The following is a 19,123-nucleotide window of genomic DNA, read 5'->3' as shown; positions in this document are numbered from 1 at the left end:
AATTTGGTGTATTACCATTCTGGTATAGAAGAGATACACTGTATCTGATACCAAGAAAATATCATGGTTACTAGAGTAGATACAACAGCTACAGTTACAAAAGTGGCCACACATTATAACTGCAGAAAACACCACATCATAACAGTGGTGACGAGGATTTTAACAATTCATGTAAACAACATTAAAAAAAAAATTTCACGTGGTTGGCATGCTTGGAAGTATCAGCACTCAACAACCAACATGGCTGAAAGAGATTGGTGCAAGTGTGAAGGTAGCACACCTACAAAAACCAGCATTGCTTGGAGCTGCAAGAATTCTTTGCAGGATTCTTGAAACATGACCAGTAAACAAGTGTCACCTGAGTCTGCTGGTTGCGGACAACTGACACTCCCCATCATACTCAGCCAGATAAGCTGGGAGCTTTCATCAAATAATAATAATAATAATAATAATAATAATAATTCTTTCTACTATACGCAAAAAGCCTGAAATTTCAGGGAAGGGGACTAGTCGATTATATCGACCCCAATGTTTCACTGGTACTTAACCTATCCACCCCAAAAGGATGAAAGGCCCTGGCAGAATTTGAACTCAGAACGTAAAGACAGATGAAACGATGCTAAGTATTTCATTTGGTGTGCAAACAATTCTGTTAGCTCATCACCTTAAATAATAATAATATTAAGCATGAGAATGTTGATGATGATGATGATGATGATGATGATGATGATGATGATGATGATGATTTCTTTGTCTACATTGGCCCAAGACATTCAAGACCACATCAAAGGATGGGATACAACACACAAAGGGAAAACACTACAACATTAAAGGATATAACAAAAGGATATTAAAATACAAATAAGAAAGATAAATAAACCGAATCCCCAGTAGCTGGGTAGTCCACTCGGGGTAACTGAGGGTAAACCCCACACAAAAAGACCCGGAATACTCTGCCAGCACCAAGGCATGGGAAGTGCCATCTTCCAGTTTCTTTCCTCCTACTTCGAAAGTCATACTCAGAGTAGATCCATTCAGCCTCTCCAGTCTTGCCACTCACATCCAACTTTCGATAAACACAATGGAAGGCATCACCTCCCTCTTCAAAGGATATTTGAAGAAACCGATGAGAGTTTGGTAAGATAGGAATCTTCAGACCTTTCTGACTGGTCCACCACACAGTTTCTTTCACTACAACCGCTAAGCAGAGAAAGACCCGACTCCCTACTCTGTCAAAAGAAGCTGGTGAGTCGATCTTCACTACACACTCGGCGGACAGCCGCATCTGTGTTACATGAGACCAGAAGCTGCTCAACACAAACCCACAGATCGCTAATGTACAGACACTGAATGGATTCGTCCCCCTGCATACATCATAAACAGATTTGGCTGTTGGCACTTCCATGTCTGAACAGGTAATAAATATCTCACTAAAATCATGCAAAAGATCCCACAGATGGTATCTCACATATTTTATGTGAATTCCTTTCCTTGTAGATGCGATCTTATCGTTTGTTCGACGCACTAACGATTCTGCTAACTCATTGCTTTATTTCTTGTTACTCTAGCTATCGTTAGTACCAGAGTTACTTCCCCTGCAAAATTGTGATTCATGATACAAGGGACATAACTACAGTCTAAATCTGGATCCAATATTCCTGGATTTAAAAATAGCCAACTCTGTCCTCAAGTGTATCTCTCCAATAATGTCTTGATATTTTATTTACATTATTTACATTTGACGGATATTTGTCCTCATCTTGTTTGTTGCTAACACAACGTTTCGGCTGATATACCCTCCAGCCTTCATCAGGTTTCTTAGGGAAATTTCGAACCTGGGTTCTCATTCCTAAGGTATTTTTCAATGTTATTATTATTATTGTTATTATTATTATTATTATTATTATTATTATTATTATTATTATTATTATTATTATTATTATTATTATTATTATTATTATTATTATTATTCAGGTCACTGCCTGGAATCAAACCCCAAGATTCTGAGTTCAGAAACATTAACAACGAACAAGATGAGGACAAATATCCGTCAAGTGTAAATAATTCCTCATCTCTTAAATATAGAACTGTAGGTCCCAGTACTTTGTTATTTTCTCTATACTTCTCATATGTATGCGTGTGTGTGCCCTTGTCCTGACATCATATGGCATAAACAAGCATCACCATCATACAAATGGTGTTACTCATTTCCAGTCTTGGACAGTCTGACAGGACCGGACAAGCTGGAGAGCTGCACCAGGCTCCAGTTGTCTGTTTTGGCATAGTTTCTACGGCTGGAGGCCTTCCCTAATGCCACTCACATTAAAGGGTGTACTAGGTACCTTCTATGTAGCACCAGCATGGGCAATTTCTTACATGTGAAAAGAATTAAAAATTATTACGATAAAACAACTAGATTGCAAGATAGCAACAGTGTATTTATTAAGACAGCTGTATATATTTGATATCAAATGAATCATAGAAATATCATTCGTACCAATCTGACATAATTCTTTGGCTTTCAGGAATTTCCTTGGGTTTCTTTTTTATCTCCGAGAGCAAAACACCTCTTTTCCTCTGCTGTTGAACCATTTTGAGTAACAGCCGCCACATAAATAGGAACTGCAATAAAGGAATGCATGTATGCACACACTTACATATAGACATATATATATATATATATATATATATATATATGTCTATATATGTATGTATGCATATATATATATATATATATATATATATATATATATATATATATATATATATATATATATATATATATCTTAAAAGCCAGGGTACAATATGATAACTTATATGCATACATACATCATCATCATCATCATCCATCATATACATATATATATATGCATACATACATATATATATATATATATATATATATATATATATATATATATATATATATGTGTGTGTGTGTATATATGCTACACACACACACACACACATATATGTATATACATACACACACATGTATATAAATATATAGCTGAAGGAAATGCAAAATGATGGGTGAATAAGGAACAACTCATTAAAGAGAATATGAAGCTGGTTGTTTATACTTACTAACAAGTAGCAACGGGATATAATGGGCAAAAACTGTGTGGTCCTATGGTACATGGGTTCATCAGACAGTACTTGACTTTGGGTTTGTTTTTCGGACATTTGAGTTTAGGTTGGATTGCTGCAAGAAGAGAAATTCAAAAGTTTCAATGTCAGCCAGAGACAGAACAGGGGGGAGGGGGGGGCTGATAGTAGTGGAGTGGAAGTAGGGGGAGTAGTGAGTGGAGGGGAGTAGGAGTGAAGAAAATAGTATCCTTTCATTTGTTTCAGTCATTTGACTGCGACCATGCTGGAGCACTGACAAATCCAACTCTAATAATGGAGGATTCCTATGATCAAAACATATAACTGTAGCAAAACACCCAACTGCCCTTTAAACAGAATCTACCTCACTAGAAACATCGTCTACAAGTGTCAAGTCGTTACCACTACAACAACAAGGGGATACATTGGGGTTACAGCTAATGATTGCCTTGGTTTGTCTAAAATAATTTTTTTATAATTATTATGACATAAAACTAATTTTAAAAATCAGGTGTTGCTAATTAAATATAAGGCGATCTTTCGATACTAGTACGCCACAACTTTCGGTCGTTTCGCGCACGCATACTGATTACATGATCGGGCGATCATGCTTTTGTTATAGAGTCTAATTATAATATTTATTTCTTTATTGCCCACAGGGGGCTAAACATAGAGGGGACAGACAAAGAGATTAAGTAGATTACATCGACCCCAGTGCGTAAATGGTACTTATTTAATCGACCCCGAAAGGATGAAAGGCAAAGTCGACCTCGGCGGAATTTGAACTCAGAACGTAACGGCAGACGAAATACATTTCGCCCGGCGTGCTAACGATTCTGCCAGCTAATTCTAATTCTAATTATTAAATTGAGTTGATGACGATTTCCACACATTTTTCTTCTCTATTTTCAGTAAAGAAAATACTGATGTTGTAATCCAGTCATACGTATAACAATTTTTAAGACAAATTGTAAAATAAAAAGCTTGACTTCATCTGAAAGGCATCAGTCTCCCATTTCTGGATCATGGTTCCATTGCGTTTAACAGCACATAATCAATAACCTGTACTATTAATGGAAAATAAACATGTTAAATTAATTCTTAAATGAATCCATGATATAAAATGTGAAACGAGTACGTGAGATTTTAATTTCTGTTTTGTTCTTAAAGAAGAGAAAATGAAAGAAATGTCGTTGGTGGCCAGAAGCCATCTTTGACGTCATGTCACGTAACTTCCGTTAAGATTTGTTCTTCGTTCAAGCGTTGCCTGAAATCAATAATTTGCCTCAATAGTTCGATTTGTCTTATTCAATCCATTGTTTTATAGGTTATTAATTATTTAGCCATACGTGTCTGTACAAATTGTAGAACTATTCCGTTGTTTCGATTCCTTTCAAAACCTTGCTTGCAAGAAAACTTAACAGGAATACAAAACCAACAGAAGCAGTGTCGAAATATTGGGATTAACAAGAAGCAAACCAACACAGATAATCGTAAGAAGAACAACGTTAAAAAATGTTTCAGTTCTTGCCGTGAATTTGCCATTAAACAGGTAAAAATAAAAGAAAGAATGGCAATGCAATTCCCATTTCAAAAAGCTTCTCAAATTCATTGAATAACATCCATGTTCCTTTGATCCTTATTTTCCATGGAGGGCTCCAGGCTGTGTGTAATGATCTACAAGTTACTGTTGATTAAAACTGATATCTGATTATTCTTGGAATATGATGTTTGTGCAAAAAACGCTGAAAGCCATTCAGCTGAAAATATCATTACGTCGTCTTGCCAAGGCAAAGAGAAGAGCTGTGAAGTTACATGAAGAATGTTGTATCCGTAAAAAAGAGGACTTAAAACCAGGTAGCTACTATCAACAGTTCTGCTCGTTGTCGTTATGGTTCCTGTTTGGTTCTATGGTTAATCTTTTTCTTTATTTGGTGTTAATCTATCATGTTGAAACGACCTTATGGACAGCGATCATAATTTGTTTTTTCGCTGGTTTTGTGCTTTGTTTAGTTTTACCATACTCGGTGGCAGTTCGCTGTACGATCCTTTTGGCTGCCCCGGGGTTTTTCACAAGCAAAGGTCGATCGTTTCTAATTCTGTATGCTTTCATGCTCACTCTTAATCAACCAGTGGCCAATTTTAGTAACAACATTGTCGTGATGACTGAGGCAATGACCTGCGGTCAAGAAGTTGCCTACAATCAAACAGAGAGACTTATAGCCATCGCTTTAAATCCTTTATCTGGGATTATCGGTGGGATTGAAGATTTTGTGAATACAATCAATCGCTACAGTCGTATGGCACAGCAAGCATTTCTGTCAATGAAGAAAGGAATCGAAGAACTAATTGCGTCAATAAATAATATCTTTTCTTGGCTTGGCAACATAGTGAATGTTTGCAATGAAAGGATGCTCGACCCCTTTAGAAAATGCACGAGGGCTTTTAGATTGGCTCGTATTAATTGTGTTAGGACGGTGCTACCCGAATTTGTGAAATTGTGCAATATTGTAACCTTTTTTAAAAGTATATGTCACTTAGCAAGAATTGGCGAAATGTTATGTTCTCTTACTGAAGTACTCAAGAAGCTTGTGCTTCGAACGTTTGCCGCTCCAGTTAGCAAGGCAATTCAGAATTTATATGACATGTTCTACTTTAAAATAAAAATCGATTACGAATACCAAGTGTCTATGGAACAGACGAAAAGTTACAGTCAAGTGAAAAGAGATGTGCTCCGTGAAGTCAAAGAAAAACTGAGCATGTATTTTACAAAATTGGAATTCATCAAATTTGTCACAGACTTAATGCTAATTATTGTGTTTGTAAAAGCTTATCGTTATAGAATTAAATACCTGAGTAAAGATAAATTTGATAATATCTACCTTTCGAAAAATTTATATGATATTGACTACATTAAAGGGATGCAGTCGAAAGAGACACTACTTCCATTAAAGAGATCTGAGAAACAAAACTATATTAGTTCCACTTCGTTAAGGCTAACTTGTCAAGAGAAACGAAAATTCTGTAAAGGCTTTGTTTTCTTTTTAATTACTTCTTCCACCATACTTTTTCATTTATTTTGTGATTATGGCCTTTTCTGGATCCTGGAACTAGTGCGCAAGAGTTTTTCAATGAAAGTTGACGTCGAAGAACTGTCACATGTCCAAGTACATGTTAGTGGTAATGGGCCGTATGCAGACATGTATAAATCTCTGATATCCATTTTTGGTCCCTTGGCAACCAACGATGTGAAAAACCTTACTCTTTGTCTCCCTAATCCAACTGAACCCAATTACGAAGTATACAAAACCATCGGCATGATTATGGGCTTGTGCCTAATATCAGTCGTTTTTGAAGGCTACGGGCGACGACTACGCCATATTGTCTGTGATGAATTTTATCCAGTTCGTGCCAAAGAAAGAGCAGTATGGCTCTATTCTAATCTCTTGGTACAACGGGGAAGTCTGGAAAAGTTTCTACGGCGGAAAATGCGTCTTGATTATCGAAGTTCTATGGATGCAAAAAACATCAGCTGGAAAGGTAAACTAGCGGCAAGATGTCCTCCAGTTAGGCGATTACTTGAGATACTGGGGTTTGAAATCAAATATTGTTTAGGATGCAGTGCAGATGGTAAAATTAGTGACAGAGTGAACTTCAAACATTGTGAGAATGAAAGTTGTAAGGCTGTGTATTGTCTGGATTGTTACTATGATATCCACAATACTTGTACGGTATGTATGAAACCAATTGATTACGCTGACTTGTCTGATGTGAGTGATGAAAGAGACTCCAGTGAGTGTGATGCTGAAAATTTTTACCAATCTGACCAAAATAAGAAGAAATTACAGGCAAAAGTTGCCATGGAACAAGAAAACATTGCAAGGAATAACCGTCTTCAACGACGTAAATCTCAAACACTTCTGCAGAAAGCTTATGACTTGATAAGGATGGAGTACAAACCTTTAAAAGAGAGAACCCGATGTAATTACAGGTATAGATGAGATGGACATAGCAGCTAAACTAGACATAGAAGCTGGAAATGATACCTTTATTCCTATTTTTTTAATAATTTTAGACAAGATGATAAAAAATGAAATATCATTTGCAGTGGAATGATTTAAAGTTATGGAAATATACGCTTGATTTACAGTCTTTTAGAGGATAATAAAGTGAAGCCCTGTAAAAACTAAATCAGAAAAAAAAAGGCCACAAAGGTACAATATCAAGGTATCTGATGTTGTTTTAAATTGACTGTAAACTTCATAAGATCTAAAATTCAATTTACAGTATTATTACCTGTTATTTGACCGATATATGTCACTAACAGAAATTATCCAAATTGGAAAACAAGCTTTCCATTGCTGTTGTTGAAGAATCTCCCACCACCCACATAGCTTCAGACTAAAATACAACCAGGAGGAAATAACAGGTTGAAACCAGTTAATTCTTACGCTTTTTTTTTTTTTTTTAAATTTTCCCTATAAATTAATTCTTCAAATTAAACCAGAAAGAATATTTTATTTAGCCCAGGCACACATACATGCTTGCACTTTTATGTTGGTATAGGCCTGGGAAAAACGGAATATTCTGATAAGAATTTATACCATTATTTTGTTGATACTCCTGCAAGATCATGAGAAGCACATGAACTGTAACACTGACAAAAGAGTAAAAACAATTTGAGAAGAATAAACATTGTATGATTACCATTTCTTGTTTGTGTGTTTGATCAATATTTTCCAGAATGTTCCTGAAGTTGATATTTAACATCAGCTTTGTACTCATCAAGCACAACCATACTGCAAAGAAGTTTGAAATGAATCTGATTTCTCTCTATTTTCACTGACGCATCTTCCCCTGCAGCTAATTACATCATCATCATCAGGCAGGAAGGTAATAGTATTATGATCAGGCATAGCTGTGTGGTAAGAAGCTGGCTTCCCAACCACATGGTTCTGGGCTCAGTCCCATTGTGTGGCACCTTCAGCAAGTGTTTTCTGCTATAGCCTCAAGCTGACCAAAGCCATGTGAGTGGATTTCGTACACAGAAACTGAAAGAAGTTTGTTATGTGTGTGTTTGTCCCCGAAGATCATTTAGCAACTGGTGTTAGTGTGTGTACCTCCCTGTAACTTAGCAGTTTGGCAAAAGGGACTAATGGAATAGGTGCCAGGCTTAAAAAAGCAAATAAATAGTGGGGCTGCAGTCTAATGACTGAAACAAGTAAAAGATAAAAAATTAAAAGAGTCATAACAAAGAAAGGGTGTGGAGGTATGCCAGGAGTGGTGTTGGTGAGTTTTGAGAAGCAAGGAATTCTAGAAGGATCTGTTGACGGGGAAATGGTAGTCCTTTAGAAAGTAATGGAATACTTACATTTAGGAATGGGAATATTGTCCCCTGAAAAATACAATAAAATGGAATGTCATTGTCATCATCATCATCATTTAACATCTCTTTTAAAGACATGAGGAATGCTTAGAAAGCTTACCTTCAGACTGGAGAATGATTGCTAAAATAAGAACAAAGGAGATTGGTGATGCCATGTTTTTGCTTGTAAAACTAATCTGTATCTAGTGAAGTGTGTGTGTGTGTGTGTGTGGTCTTTACACTGATGATGATTCCCAACCACTTGGTTCTGGGTTCAGTCCCACTGGGTGGCACCTTGAGCAAGTGTTTTCTACTACAGCCTCAGGCTGACCAAAGCTATGTGAGTGGATTTGGTAGGCAGAAACTGAAAGAAGTTTATTGTGTGTGTGTGTGTGTGTGTGTACAGTGGGGTTGATTCATAGTTCCAGGTGGTGCTGCCCCAGCATGGGCTGCAGTCTAATGACTGAAAGAAGTAAAAGATAGAAAATTAAAAGAGTCATAATGAGGAAAGGGTGTGGAGGTATGCCGGGAGTGGTGTTGGTGAGTTTTGAGAAGCAAGGAATTCTAGAAGGATCTGTTGAGGAGTACTTACATTTATGCATAGGAATTTTGTCCGCTGAAAAATACAAAAAAAGACAAATGAAATGAAATGTCACCATCATCATCATCATCATCATCATCGTTTAACATCCCTTTTTCCATGCTGAATGGATTTCATAAATGGAAACTGAAAGAAGTTTATTGTGTGTGTGTGTGTACATAGTGGGGTTAATTCATAGTTCCAGGTGGTGCTGCCCCAGCCTGGCCACAGTCTAATGACTGAAACAAGTAAAAGATAGAAAATTAAAAGAGTCATAACGAGGAAAGGGTGTGGAGGTATGCCAGGAGTGGTGTTGGTGAGTTTTGAGAAGCAGGGAATTCTAGAAGGGTCTGTTGACGGGGAAATGGTTATCTTTTAGAAAGTGATGGAGTACTTACATTTAGGAATGGGAATTTTGTCCGCTGAAAAATACAAGAAAGACAAATGAAATGGAATGTCATCATCATCATCATCATCATCGTTTAACATCTCTTTTTCCATGCTGGCATGGGTTGAACAGTTTTGCTTAGAATTGAAAGATCAGAGGACGGTGCTGAGCTCCATTGTCTGCTCTGGCAGGGTTTCTACAGCTGGATGCCCTTCCTAATAGCAACCACTTTACAGAATGTACTGGGTGCTTTTTACATGGCACCAGTTGCAGTTAGGTCCCCAAGCAACTTGCTGGACAAGACCCTTCAATTGGGAGAGAGAGAAAATGCCGTTAAGCATTTTGCCCGGCATACTGACAATTCTGCACTCATTACCTTAATAATAATAATAATAATAATAATAATAATAATAATAATAATAATAATAACAATAATAATAACAATAATAATAATCTTTTCTACTTAAGACACAAGGCCTGAAATTTGTGTGGAGGGGACTAGTCAGTTACATTGACCCCAGTGTATAACTGGTACTTAATTTATTGACCCCAGCAGAATTTCAACAGAGGAAATGCATTTTGTCTGGTTAATGGTCTAATGACTGAAACAAGTGAAAGATAGAAAATTAAAAGAGTCATAATGAGGAAAGGGTGTGGAGGTATGCCAGGAGTGGTGTTGGTGAGTTTTGAGAAGCAGGGAATTCTAGAAGGGTCTGTTGACGGGGAAATGGTTATCTTTTAGAAAGTGATGGAATACTTACATTTAGGAATGGGAATTTTGTCCCCTGAAAAATACAACAAAAACAAATGAAATGGAATGTCATTGTCATCATCATCATCATCATTGATAAAGGTGGTGATAGTAGCAGTGGTGGTGGTGGTGGTGGTGGTAATTTAACATCTGCTTTAACACTACCCCCAGTGACGTCTTCAGGTCAGGTCTATAATCTGAAGATAATCTTCTCCCTCCACCCCTTCCCACCAACCTCAGAGATCTCCCCTTTACTCCAAACGAGTCATAGGTGGTTGCTACCCTTTGTCTTCTCATTGAGTCATGAAAACAAAAAATATTTCTAAAAGAAGCCAGTAAGTGGTAGAAGCAAGTCTAAAGACCTGTCTTTGAGGCAGCAATAATGTTCTGAATAATGGTAAGAATTTGACAGAATCATGATTTTTGCAGAAAAAGTACCGTGGGGAATTTTTTCTGGATCTTTACATGTTCTGAGTTCAATTCTTGCCAAGACCAATTTTGACTTTTATCTTTTCTGTGGTCAAACAAATAACCAGTCAAGTCATGACAGCCAGTCGAAGTAGCTAACCCCTCTATCCTAAATTGTGGTCTTTGTGCAAAGATTAGGAACACAACAACAACAACAATAATCCTTTCTACTCTAGGCACAAGGCCCAAAATTTTGGAGAAGGGGCCAGTCAATTAGATCGACCCAGTATGCAACTGGTACTTACTTTATCGACCCTGAAAGGATGAAAAGCAAAGTCGACCTCAGTGGAATTTGAACTCAGAATGCAAAAACGGACGAAATACAGCTAAACATTTCATCTATTGTGCTAACGACTTTGCCATCTCGCTGCCTTACTACTATTACTACTACTACTACTACTACTACTACTAATAATAATAATAATAATGGTTTCAAATTTTAGCACAAGGCCAGCGATTTTGGGAGACTGGGTAAGTCAATTACATCAGCTCCAGTATATGACTGGTACTTATTTTATCGACCCTGAAAGAATGAAAGGTAAAACTGAACTCAGTGGGATTTGAACCCAGAACATAAAGATGGACAAAGTGCCACTAAGCATTTTGCCCAGCATGCTAAAATAATGATAATAATAATAATGATAACATCAACAACAGCAACGACTACAGTAACGTTAACAATAATTAAATATGTATTTTAAAGGGTTTAAAGACATGAAGAATCCTTAGAAAGCTTACCTTCAGACTGGAGAATGATTGCTAAGATAAGAACAAAGGAGATTGGTGATGCCATGTTATTGCTTGTAAAACTAATCTGTATCTAGTGAAGGCCACAAATGTATTTTAGACAATAAGTGTGTGTGTGTGTGTGTGTGTGTGTGTGTGTGTGTGTGTGTGGTCTTTACACTGATGATGATGGGAATATCCCACTGTGCATGCAGTAATTTAATAGATTACAAAAAAATATATGCAGATATATACATATATACAGTACCATGCAAAACTCTTTGGCTACTTTAAACTATTGTAAATTTCTACTAATTGTCAACTTATAAGTAGACGTTTTGCATTGTGTTTTTTACAGATGAAACATTGGCCCTGTTGGGGTCATTTCCATACCTAATCATTATATTTTGTGGTAGGAGTTATTTTGCTTTCCTGAAGGCCTTCTGACAAATTCTCACTTATTAGAAAGTGAAATGACCCACGTTACATGACAAGAATAGTGAAGTTTGGGAGTAAGAGTCTGATGTTTTGGGGATGCATAAAAAGTGATGGTTCAAGAAAATCGTTTAAAATTAATGGTAACTTGAATAGTGCCAAATACATCCAGCTGCTGAAGGACAATTTGATACCAGACTTGGTTGAAGGTGAGATCTTTCAGCATGATGGAGCTCCATGCCACAGATCGCATGCAACACAACAGAGTCTGACTGATGAAGGTGTTACTATGTATGTATATGTATATATGAGTTTTGCATGTGTGTGTTTACTCTTTCAAGTGCATGTGTATCTATCTATCTGTCTATCTATCTATAGCATAAAATGTGATACAGACTACAAACTATATGAACCTAGAATCTTGTCATTGGAAAGCAAACTTCTGGGCACATCTCACCAACTATTCCTGACAACCCAGCTGCTCTCCTTGTCTTTCTGCTTTTGATTGCATTGATGTCAACTTCATTGGTTGGTCTTTTTGTTGGGTCATCTTGGGCAAGTTGATTCTCCCCATGCATTCTCCTCTCTTAATAACATTTCCATGTCCCTTTCTTTGTTGGCATCAGTAAGGATTGCTGCCATCATTCCGAACACACATCTCTCCAACACACATCTTGATATTTGTCCTCATCTTGTTTGTTGTTAACACAACGCTTCGGCTGATATACCCTCCAGCCTTCATCAGGTGTCTTGGGGAAATTTCGAACCTGTGTTCTCATTCCTAAGGTATTTTTCGATATTATTATTATTATTATTATTATTATTATTATTCAGGTCACTGCTTGGAATCAAACTCAGAATCTTGGGGTTAGTAACCCGTGCTTTTAACCACCACACCATATGCATGTCTTGATATTGTTTTGAATTTCCACAGAACTATGGTAATGGAAGGTTTGAAGAGTTAAACAACCAAATACTTGTCAGTGAAGCCATCTTCTTCGAATTGCATTTCTGTTTGACCCAGGTTCAGCTGGCCTATGATCAAGGAGATTCCAGATGTGGCCCTCCCGTTTTTTTACTCAGATGTAACTCTTTATTTTCCAATGTAACTCTCTTTTCCTCAAAGTACTTTTATATTTTCTAACATGGTAAACTGTTATTTGATGAAAATTTGGCTGCCATTTCTAGCAGATCAAGTAATGGTAGATGTTCCTTTGTTAGAGACAAGGTTTCAATACCTGGCCAAGACATATTTTATTCATTTACCAGTTTCAGTCATTTGACTGCAGCCATGCTGGAGCACTGCCATGAAGGGTTTTAGTTGAACAAATCAACCCCAGGACTTATTTTTTTAAAGCCTAGTACTTATTCTATCAGTCTCTTTTGCCAGACTGCTAAGTTACAAGGGACGTAAATACACTGGTACTGACACCAGTTGTCAAGTGGTGGGACAAACACAGACACACATAGATATATACATTTATATATACACGATGGGCTTTATTTCAGTTTCCATCCACCAAATCCACTCACAAGGCTTTGGTCGGCCCGTGGCTATAGTAAAAGACACTTGCCCAAGGTGCCATGCAGTGGAACTGAACCCAGAACCATGTGGTTGGGAAGAAAGCTTCTTACCAGACATCCACACCTGTGCCTATTTATTTCATTTATTTCTCATTCTGTACCGCTCACCTGCAGTCTTCTTCACACATTTTGAAATGTAGCAGCACAAACAGAACCAAAGACTCCATCTTTAGCAACATATACAGTTTTATTGATTTTTTTGAAATTTATTGTTTTTTCATTTTTTTAAAATAAAAAAACACATTTAGACATTTTTATTGAGTTGAAGCTGCATTTTGTTTTGTTTTAATCAGAAAGAGAAGAGAGAGAGCAACAGAGATATGTTTTAAGCCAATGAACGAGAGAGAGAGAGAGAGAGAGAGAGACAGACAGAAAGAGGGAGATGTTTTGATAGAAGGAAGAGAGATGTGTTTAGTTCGAAGGTAACTGAAAACTGACGGCAATCGATACTGTTATGGCATAGCAGCCATTGTTGGTGTTGTGGTCATTCGTTTGTTTGTGTAAGAAGTGCAATGGTTAGAAGCAGAGAACCAGTAGTAGAGGAGGGAGTCACAGAAGGAAGGCTAGTGTACTAGGAGAAAGAGGTGCAATGGATATATATATATATATATACATATAAACACACACACACACATGCATACACACACAGGTATTAGTTGCAAACAGTGAGTATATGTACTGAACACCACATCTGGCAGATAAACATATTCTTTATTAATCAATTTACCATGCTACCATTGGTTTCATGCGATATCATAATTACGAAGCATTCCATTTGGAAATGTTGTTAGTCTGTCTCCATTTTGGATAAAGCTTAACCAAAAAATGGAGATGAATTATCAACATTTTTAAGTGTTGTAATGCTTGAATAATTGTGATGTTACTGCATGGAATCAATAGTAGCATTGTAAATCCCGCAAATAAAGAATATATGCACATATAACCAGACCATGCAAAGTAAAGGTAGTATAAGGACTGAAAAGGTAGTGAAGGTGGTGGAAGAGGTGAGAAAGGGGAAGAAAGAAAAGAGTCAGGGAGTTGTTGAGAAGTCATAACAAAGGACCACAATCCCAAGACGGTCAGTGTGTGTCAAATGGAACGGTAAGACTATATCAACCTATGACAAAAGCATTTTACATCTCACTGGTCACAAGTTTCCAGTGGGCTAATCACTACACATAAGACAGTGAGTGTATGTAACTCACTGCACAACAAACATGTCAAGGGACTTCATTCATTAATAAAAATTTTTTTTTAAATCAACCAGTTGAGTGGCTGCTGCAGTGAGCATCACTGACCATTCTCCATGGCAATGCCGTCGCAGTTGTTACCACAGCTAAGCACACCATTTGTTCTGGGGGGACAAGTGCACATATTGTGTGCTTGCCTTCCACCACCACTTGACAACCTGTGTTGGTGTGCGTGTATGTGTGCTTATCTATGTTTGTGTGTCAGTGTGTGTGTGTGTGTGTGTGTGTGTGTGTGTGTGCATGAGTTTGTGATTCTGGCAAAAAAAGAAGAGGTTTTTCAAAAGTTTCTTTTTCATATTTTTCCTTCAACCTCTTTCCATTCTCCATGTTGTGTGGGAGTTCAAAGGATAGCTGTTCCCAAACTCCACTGATGATGATTATTATTATTACGATTGTGTGTGTCTTTGTATGTTTGTATGTTAGAGTGCGTGTGTTTGTATGTTAGTGTGTGTGTGTGTGTGTGTGTGTGTGGAATAATGTCTCCTAACAAAAATGTCCAGCAAGTCTCATAAAGATTATTTAAGAAACAGTAAATCATTTTCCAACAGGATAAATACCAGCTGTAATTGAAATAAACCTAAGAGATGTTAAGAAAGCCTCATAAATATTTCATAAAAACATAAAAACAAAGACTGAAAGTAATTAAAACAAAATAACACCTGTTTCCAGTGAAGCCCAGACAATGGAGGAATGGTTAGACATACATATATCAGACACCTGTCAGTGCCACCTAAGAAGCATCCAGTTTGGCCATCGCGTTAAGTGTCTGCATAAATACAACATACGATGAGTGGTGTCTGGTTACTTTGGTGATATCAGTGTCATCATCATCATCATCATTTGACACCAGTTTTCCATGCTGGTATGGGTTGGACAGTTTGATAGGAGGTGGCATGCCAGAGAGCTGCACCAGGCTCCAGCTGTCTTGTTTTGGCCAGGTTTCCAGGGCTGGATGCCCTTCCTAATGCCAGGCTCTTTACAGAGTGGACTGGGTGCATTTTCTGTAGCACCAGCACCTGTGGGGTCACCAAATAACTTGCAAGACAAGACAAAGTCTCCCCAACTGGGGAGAGTAATCTATTTTTGATGATTGAGAAGTGGGGGAATAAAATTAGAGAATTTTGTTTTTTTGCAAAATTCTTAAAGCAATTTTTAAAATCACTTTCTTATCTGAAAGATGCCTGCCATATGTGTTTGTATCTCCTTGTCTTGTCATCACGATCTAATTGCAAACAAATGCTACCATCATGCAGACAGTGTTGTTTGCAATCTGCCATGAAAATATGTCTCACCATTGTGCTGTATGTGTGTGTGTGTATTCAAAGTCTAAACAAGATAAAAAAAAAAAAGAAACAAAGTACAGACAGAATCTGCTTAGAGATCCAGTTAACTGGAAACTTATTTTCAAACCAATTCTGTATAAAAATAGAATAAGAACATGATTAAATCAACCTCAACAGTTTACTGGTACCACAGTTTATTAATTCATTCCAGCAGTGACGAACAGAAAAGCTGATTTGGGTAGGATTAGGAACTTAAATACAGAATTTATTTCATAGCTGCCGATTTCAACGACCATCTCCGTCAATAAAAATAACCATTTCATATAAAGTGTTAAAAAAGGAAAAACAGGAAGTTGTATTGTTCATGCTTTTTCCTAATTAATTAAAGATGCAATTCAAGTGAAATAACTCAAATCAGGAAATAAAACAAAGACAACAATTTTGGTAGAACTCACAAATTCTTATTAGACAAGAAAAATGTTTAGATTTCTAAGAGAAAAACATGAGAAAATGTGAGGTGAAATGGTGGTTATCAAGAATGGAACCCCTATCACACATTTGGTTTACCAGGAACTTTGTTTAGTGCTTCTAATTACTGTATTAATGAAAAGAATTAGACATGCAGTCACATGTTTCAATGCTTTTGATACCATCTCAGATTGATGCAGCTTCTATGACACAAACTTGCCATTTTAAACGGATCTAAATTAAAATCTTTCAATAAAATTTCATGCTAATTTATGTTCCAAATGCAAGAGTAATAAATACATTATTTTACTAAATTCAGTGTTATTCTCAAAATTAATTGAAAGAAAAGTCATGTGTTTTATTAGAAATATGGTAACAAAAGATTTAAAGTGATCTAAAATTAAAACCTTCCATCAAAGTTTCATGTTGTTATGTTCTAAACACCAAGTTAAAAATGACAATTATTTTACTAAATTCATTATTATTTTCAAAATTAATTGAAACAAAGGCCATGGATTTCATTGGAAATATGCAAACAACAAAATTAAAAGTGAATAAGAAAGGAAAACTGTGTGGAGTAAGCTAATGGGATTGTATGACATTCATTGATTTCTCAATGACATCAATGAAGTGCTGCCCCCTAGATTCTCCAGTCGAAACCCAACCGATAACTTACTCCACCAAGAGATTACCTCAACCTTTTTCATGTTCTTCTTTGAAAGATAATATTTTTATATATTTCAGTGGGTTTTGCTAAATTTATCTAAACTCACTTTTTAACCTTAAAATAACATCCCACTTAGACTTTAGTCTTTAAGTAGCAGATTAGATACCTGTGTGTAAATATACACACCAACACATACACACTAATATCAAACAGTCTATATATATATATATATATATATATATATATATATAAGCACAGTGAACCGTTGATTGGTTCCTTGTAGACCTCCTTTAACTCAATGTGGTTTTTGTTTACCAATAAATGTAATAATATATGTTTGAAAATAATAAAGGAAATCTAAATGTCTTTTAAGGAGAATCCTTAAATCTCAAAGACGTGTTTGTTGTTTCTTACAGCAAAAGGGTCCCCCAGCTCCTTCTTTCCATTCCTGAACTTAAACAGGGTTCTGTTTGTCTTTGATAAGAAACCAGTTGGATGAAACATATGCAAAGATTTTCTAAAGAGCAACAGATGGTATTTAATTAAACTCAACCCCATTATATTACAGGTATTTATATTGACAACTAGAGAAATAGAACATAAAAGCCGATCTTGGTGCAGTTTGAAGTTGATATTGAGATGAGGTACAGCAATTCAAGTATTTAATCCATTTGTCCAACATTGGATAAGACTTTAAACTGCATCTGATGATGACGCTCCAGCTTAGGAGTTCAGGAGTTTTGGGAAGCAGTGAGTTATTCCTTAGTCAACACTACTCTGGTCCCAGGGTGGTAATAGCTCTCAAGGGTCCCAGTACAAGTTAAATAGCAGAAGACAGTCTTGTACCTAAGGCATTCAGAATTCAGAAAAGAACTTGTCCCTCGGCATGTTTGATGTTTAATGCAGGCCCACATGTGTGTAAAACATGCCCTATGCCACACGAACCTGTCTCCCTACATGAAGGTTAAACATGTCCTTTGCTACATGAACCTGTCTCCCTCTGTGAGGATTAAACACACCCTATGCCTCATGGGTAAGCTCAAAAGAACAAGAGACTAGCAGAGTTAAGTGTAAATAAAACAACAGAAGGCAATGGAAAACCATTATTGTATCTAGCCAAAGAAAAATCAAAGAATTTTCAGGTATTGGCATAAAGGTTAGGTCCATGATTGCCAGCCCTTGTAGGAATGATGTGTGAAGAGAGAGAAAGAAAGAGCTCCTCACTTGTTTTAAAGCATTTAACACTAGTACAGCTGACCAAGGGTTCAAATCTGTGTATGGCTGTTACTGTAATGTATGTGACAAGCCATGACTGTTTCATTCACCCTGGCTGCTTGGCTGACAAACTGGTTCCACTCTTACCTCATTATGAAACACTTAACAATAATAATTAAAAAAAAAGAAAAGAGTACCTGTCTTTTTTTGCTCCAACAAAAATGGGCAAACAACTAAATTTTCAAAACTGTCGCATTTGATTCCAGCCAAGATGGTCTGAGAGAAAAATTATTGGAAACCATTAGCTTTCCAGAATATTCTCTCTGGATATTCTTTGTCCTACCTTTTCACCAGACATCCCTTTCTCTCCTACAATCCTTCCCCCTCTCCCACTACTTCTCATGGATTTTCCACTTCGTCCTTTAAGGAAGATTTCTCTTTTGTATTCGTGTTCCCCTTTAAATTATCTCAGCTCACCATTTTTATTTCAAAAATATCTCCAAAAACCAAAAATTACATTAACAAAACAATATTGAGTTGAGTGAAAGGTTTTGCAATATTTTGGTAACTAATTTTCTTTATTTGTCAAATGACACCAAAAACAGCCAAGCATTCCTTTGAATAGAGGCCCTCCGGTTGCACCCTGCTGTAACTATCTCCAAGGAATTGGTTACTGTTGCCTCATCCACGGAGATATAGGACTTCTAAGACTTTTAGGTAGAAGTTTCAGTGAAAGAGTTCTTCACCTTGAAGAATAAGAAATGGTATCAGCATGGGATCAAAGAACTGACACAAAAGTGGCTTCAGACACTGACCACATGACGGCCTCTACTGT

At 36.7% G+C, this 19,123-nt stretch overlaps 1 protein-coding gene and 1 long non-coding RNA gene across 2 annotated transcripts; one reads left to right on the top strand and one right to left on the bottom strand.

The window, feature by feature from the left end:
• Positions 1-2,417: 2,417 nt before the first annotated feature.
• LOC128249893 (uncharacterized) lies at positions 2,418-9,774 on the bottom strand. The gene is made up of 3 exons (XR_016244903.1): positions 8,480-9,774; positions 3,088-3,205; positions 2,418-2,622 (listed from the first exon to the last, which is right to left on the bottom strand). It is a non-coding gene; the product is annotated as an uncharacterized LOC128249893 (long non-coding RNA).
• LOC106871489 (DC-STAMP domain-containing protein 2) lies at positions 4,349-7,817 on the top strand. The gene has a single exon (XM_014917975.2). It carries the CDS (start codon positions 4,833-4,835, stop codon positions 7,107-7,109), a length of 2,277 nt encoding a protein of 758 aa, XP_014773461.1. The 5' UTR covers positions 4,349-4,832; the 3' UTR covers positions 7,110-7,817.
• Positions 9,775-19,123: the final 9,349 nt, after the last annotated feature.

Source organism: Octopus bimaculoides, chromosome 18 (assembly GCF_046866305.1).
Source record: "Octopus bimaculoides isolate indiv1 chromosome 18, ASM4686630v1, whole genome shotgun sequence".
NCBI classification, from domain to species: Eukaryota; Metazoa; Mollusca; class Cephalopoda; order Octopoda; family Octopodidae; genus Octopus; species Octopus bimaculoides.
Note: the sequence above shows the minus strand (reverse complement) of the source record. Positions and strands in the feature narration are given on the sequence as shown.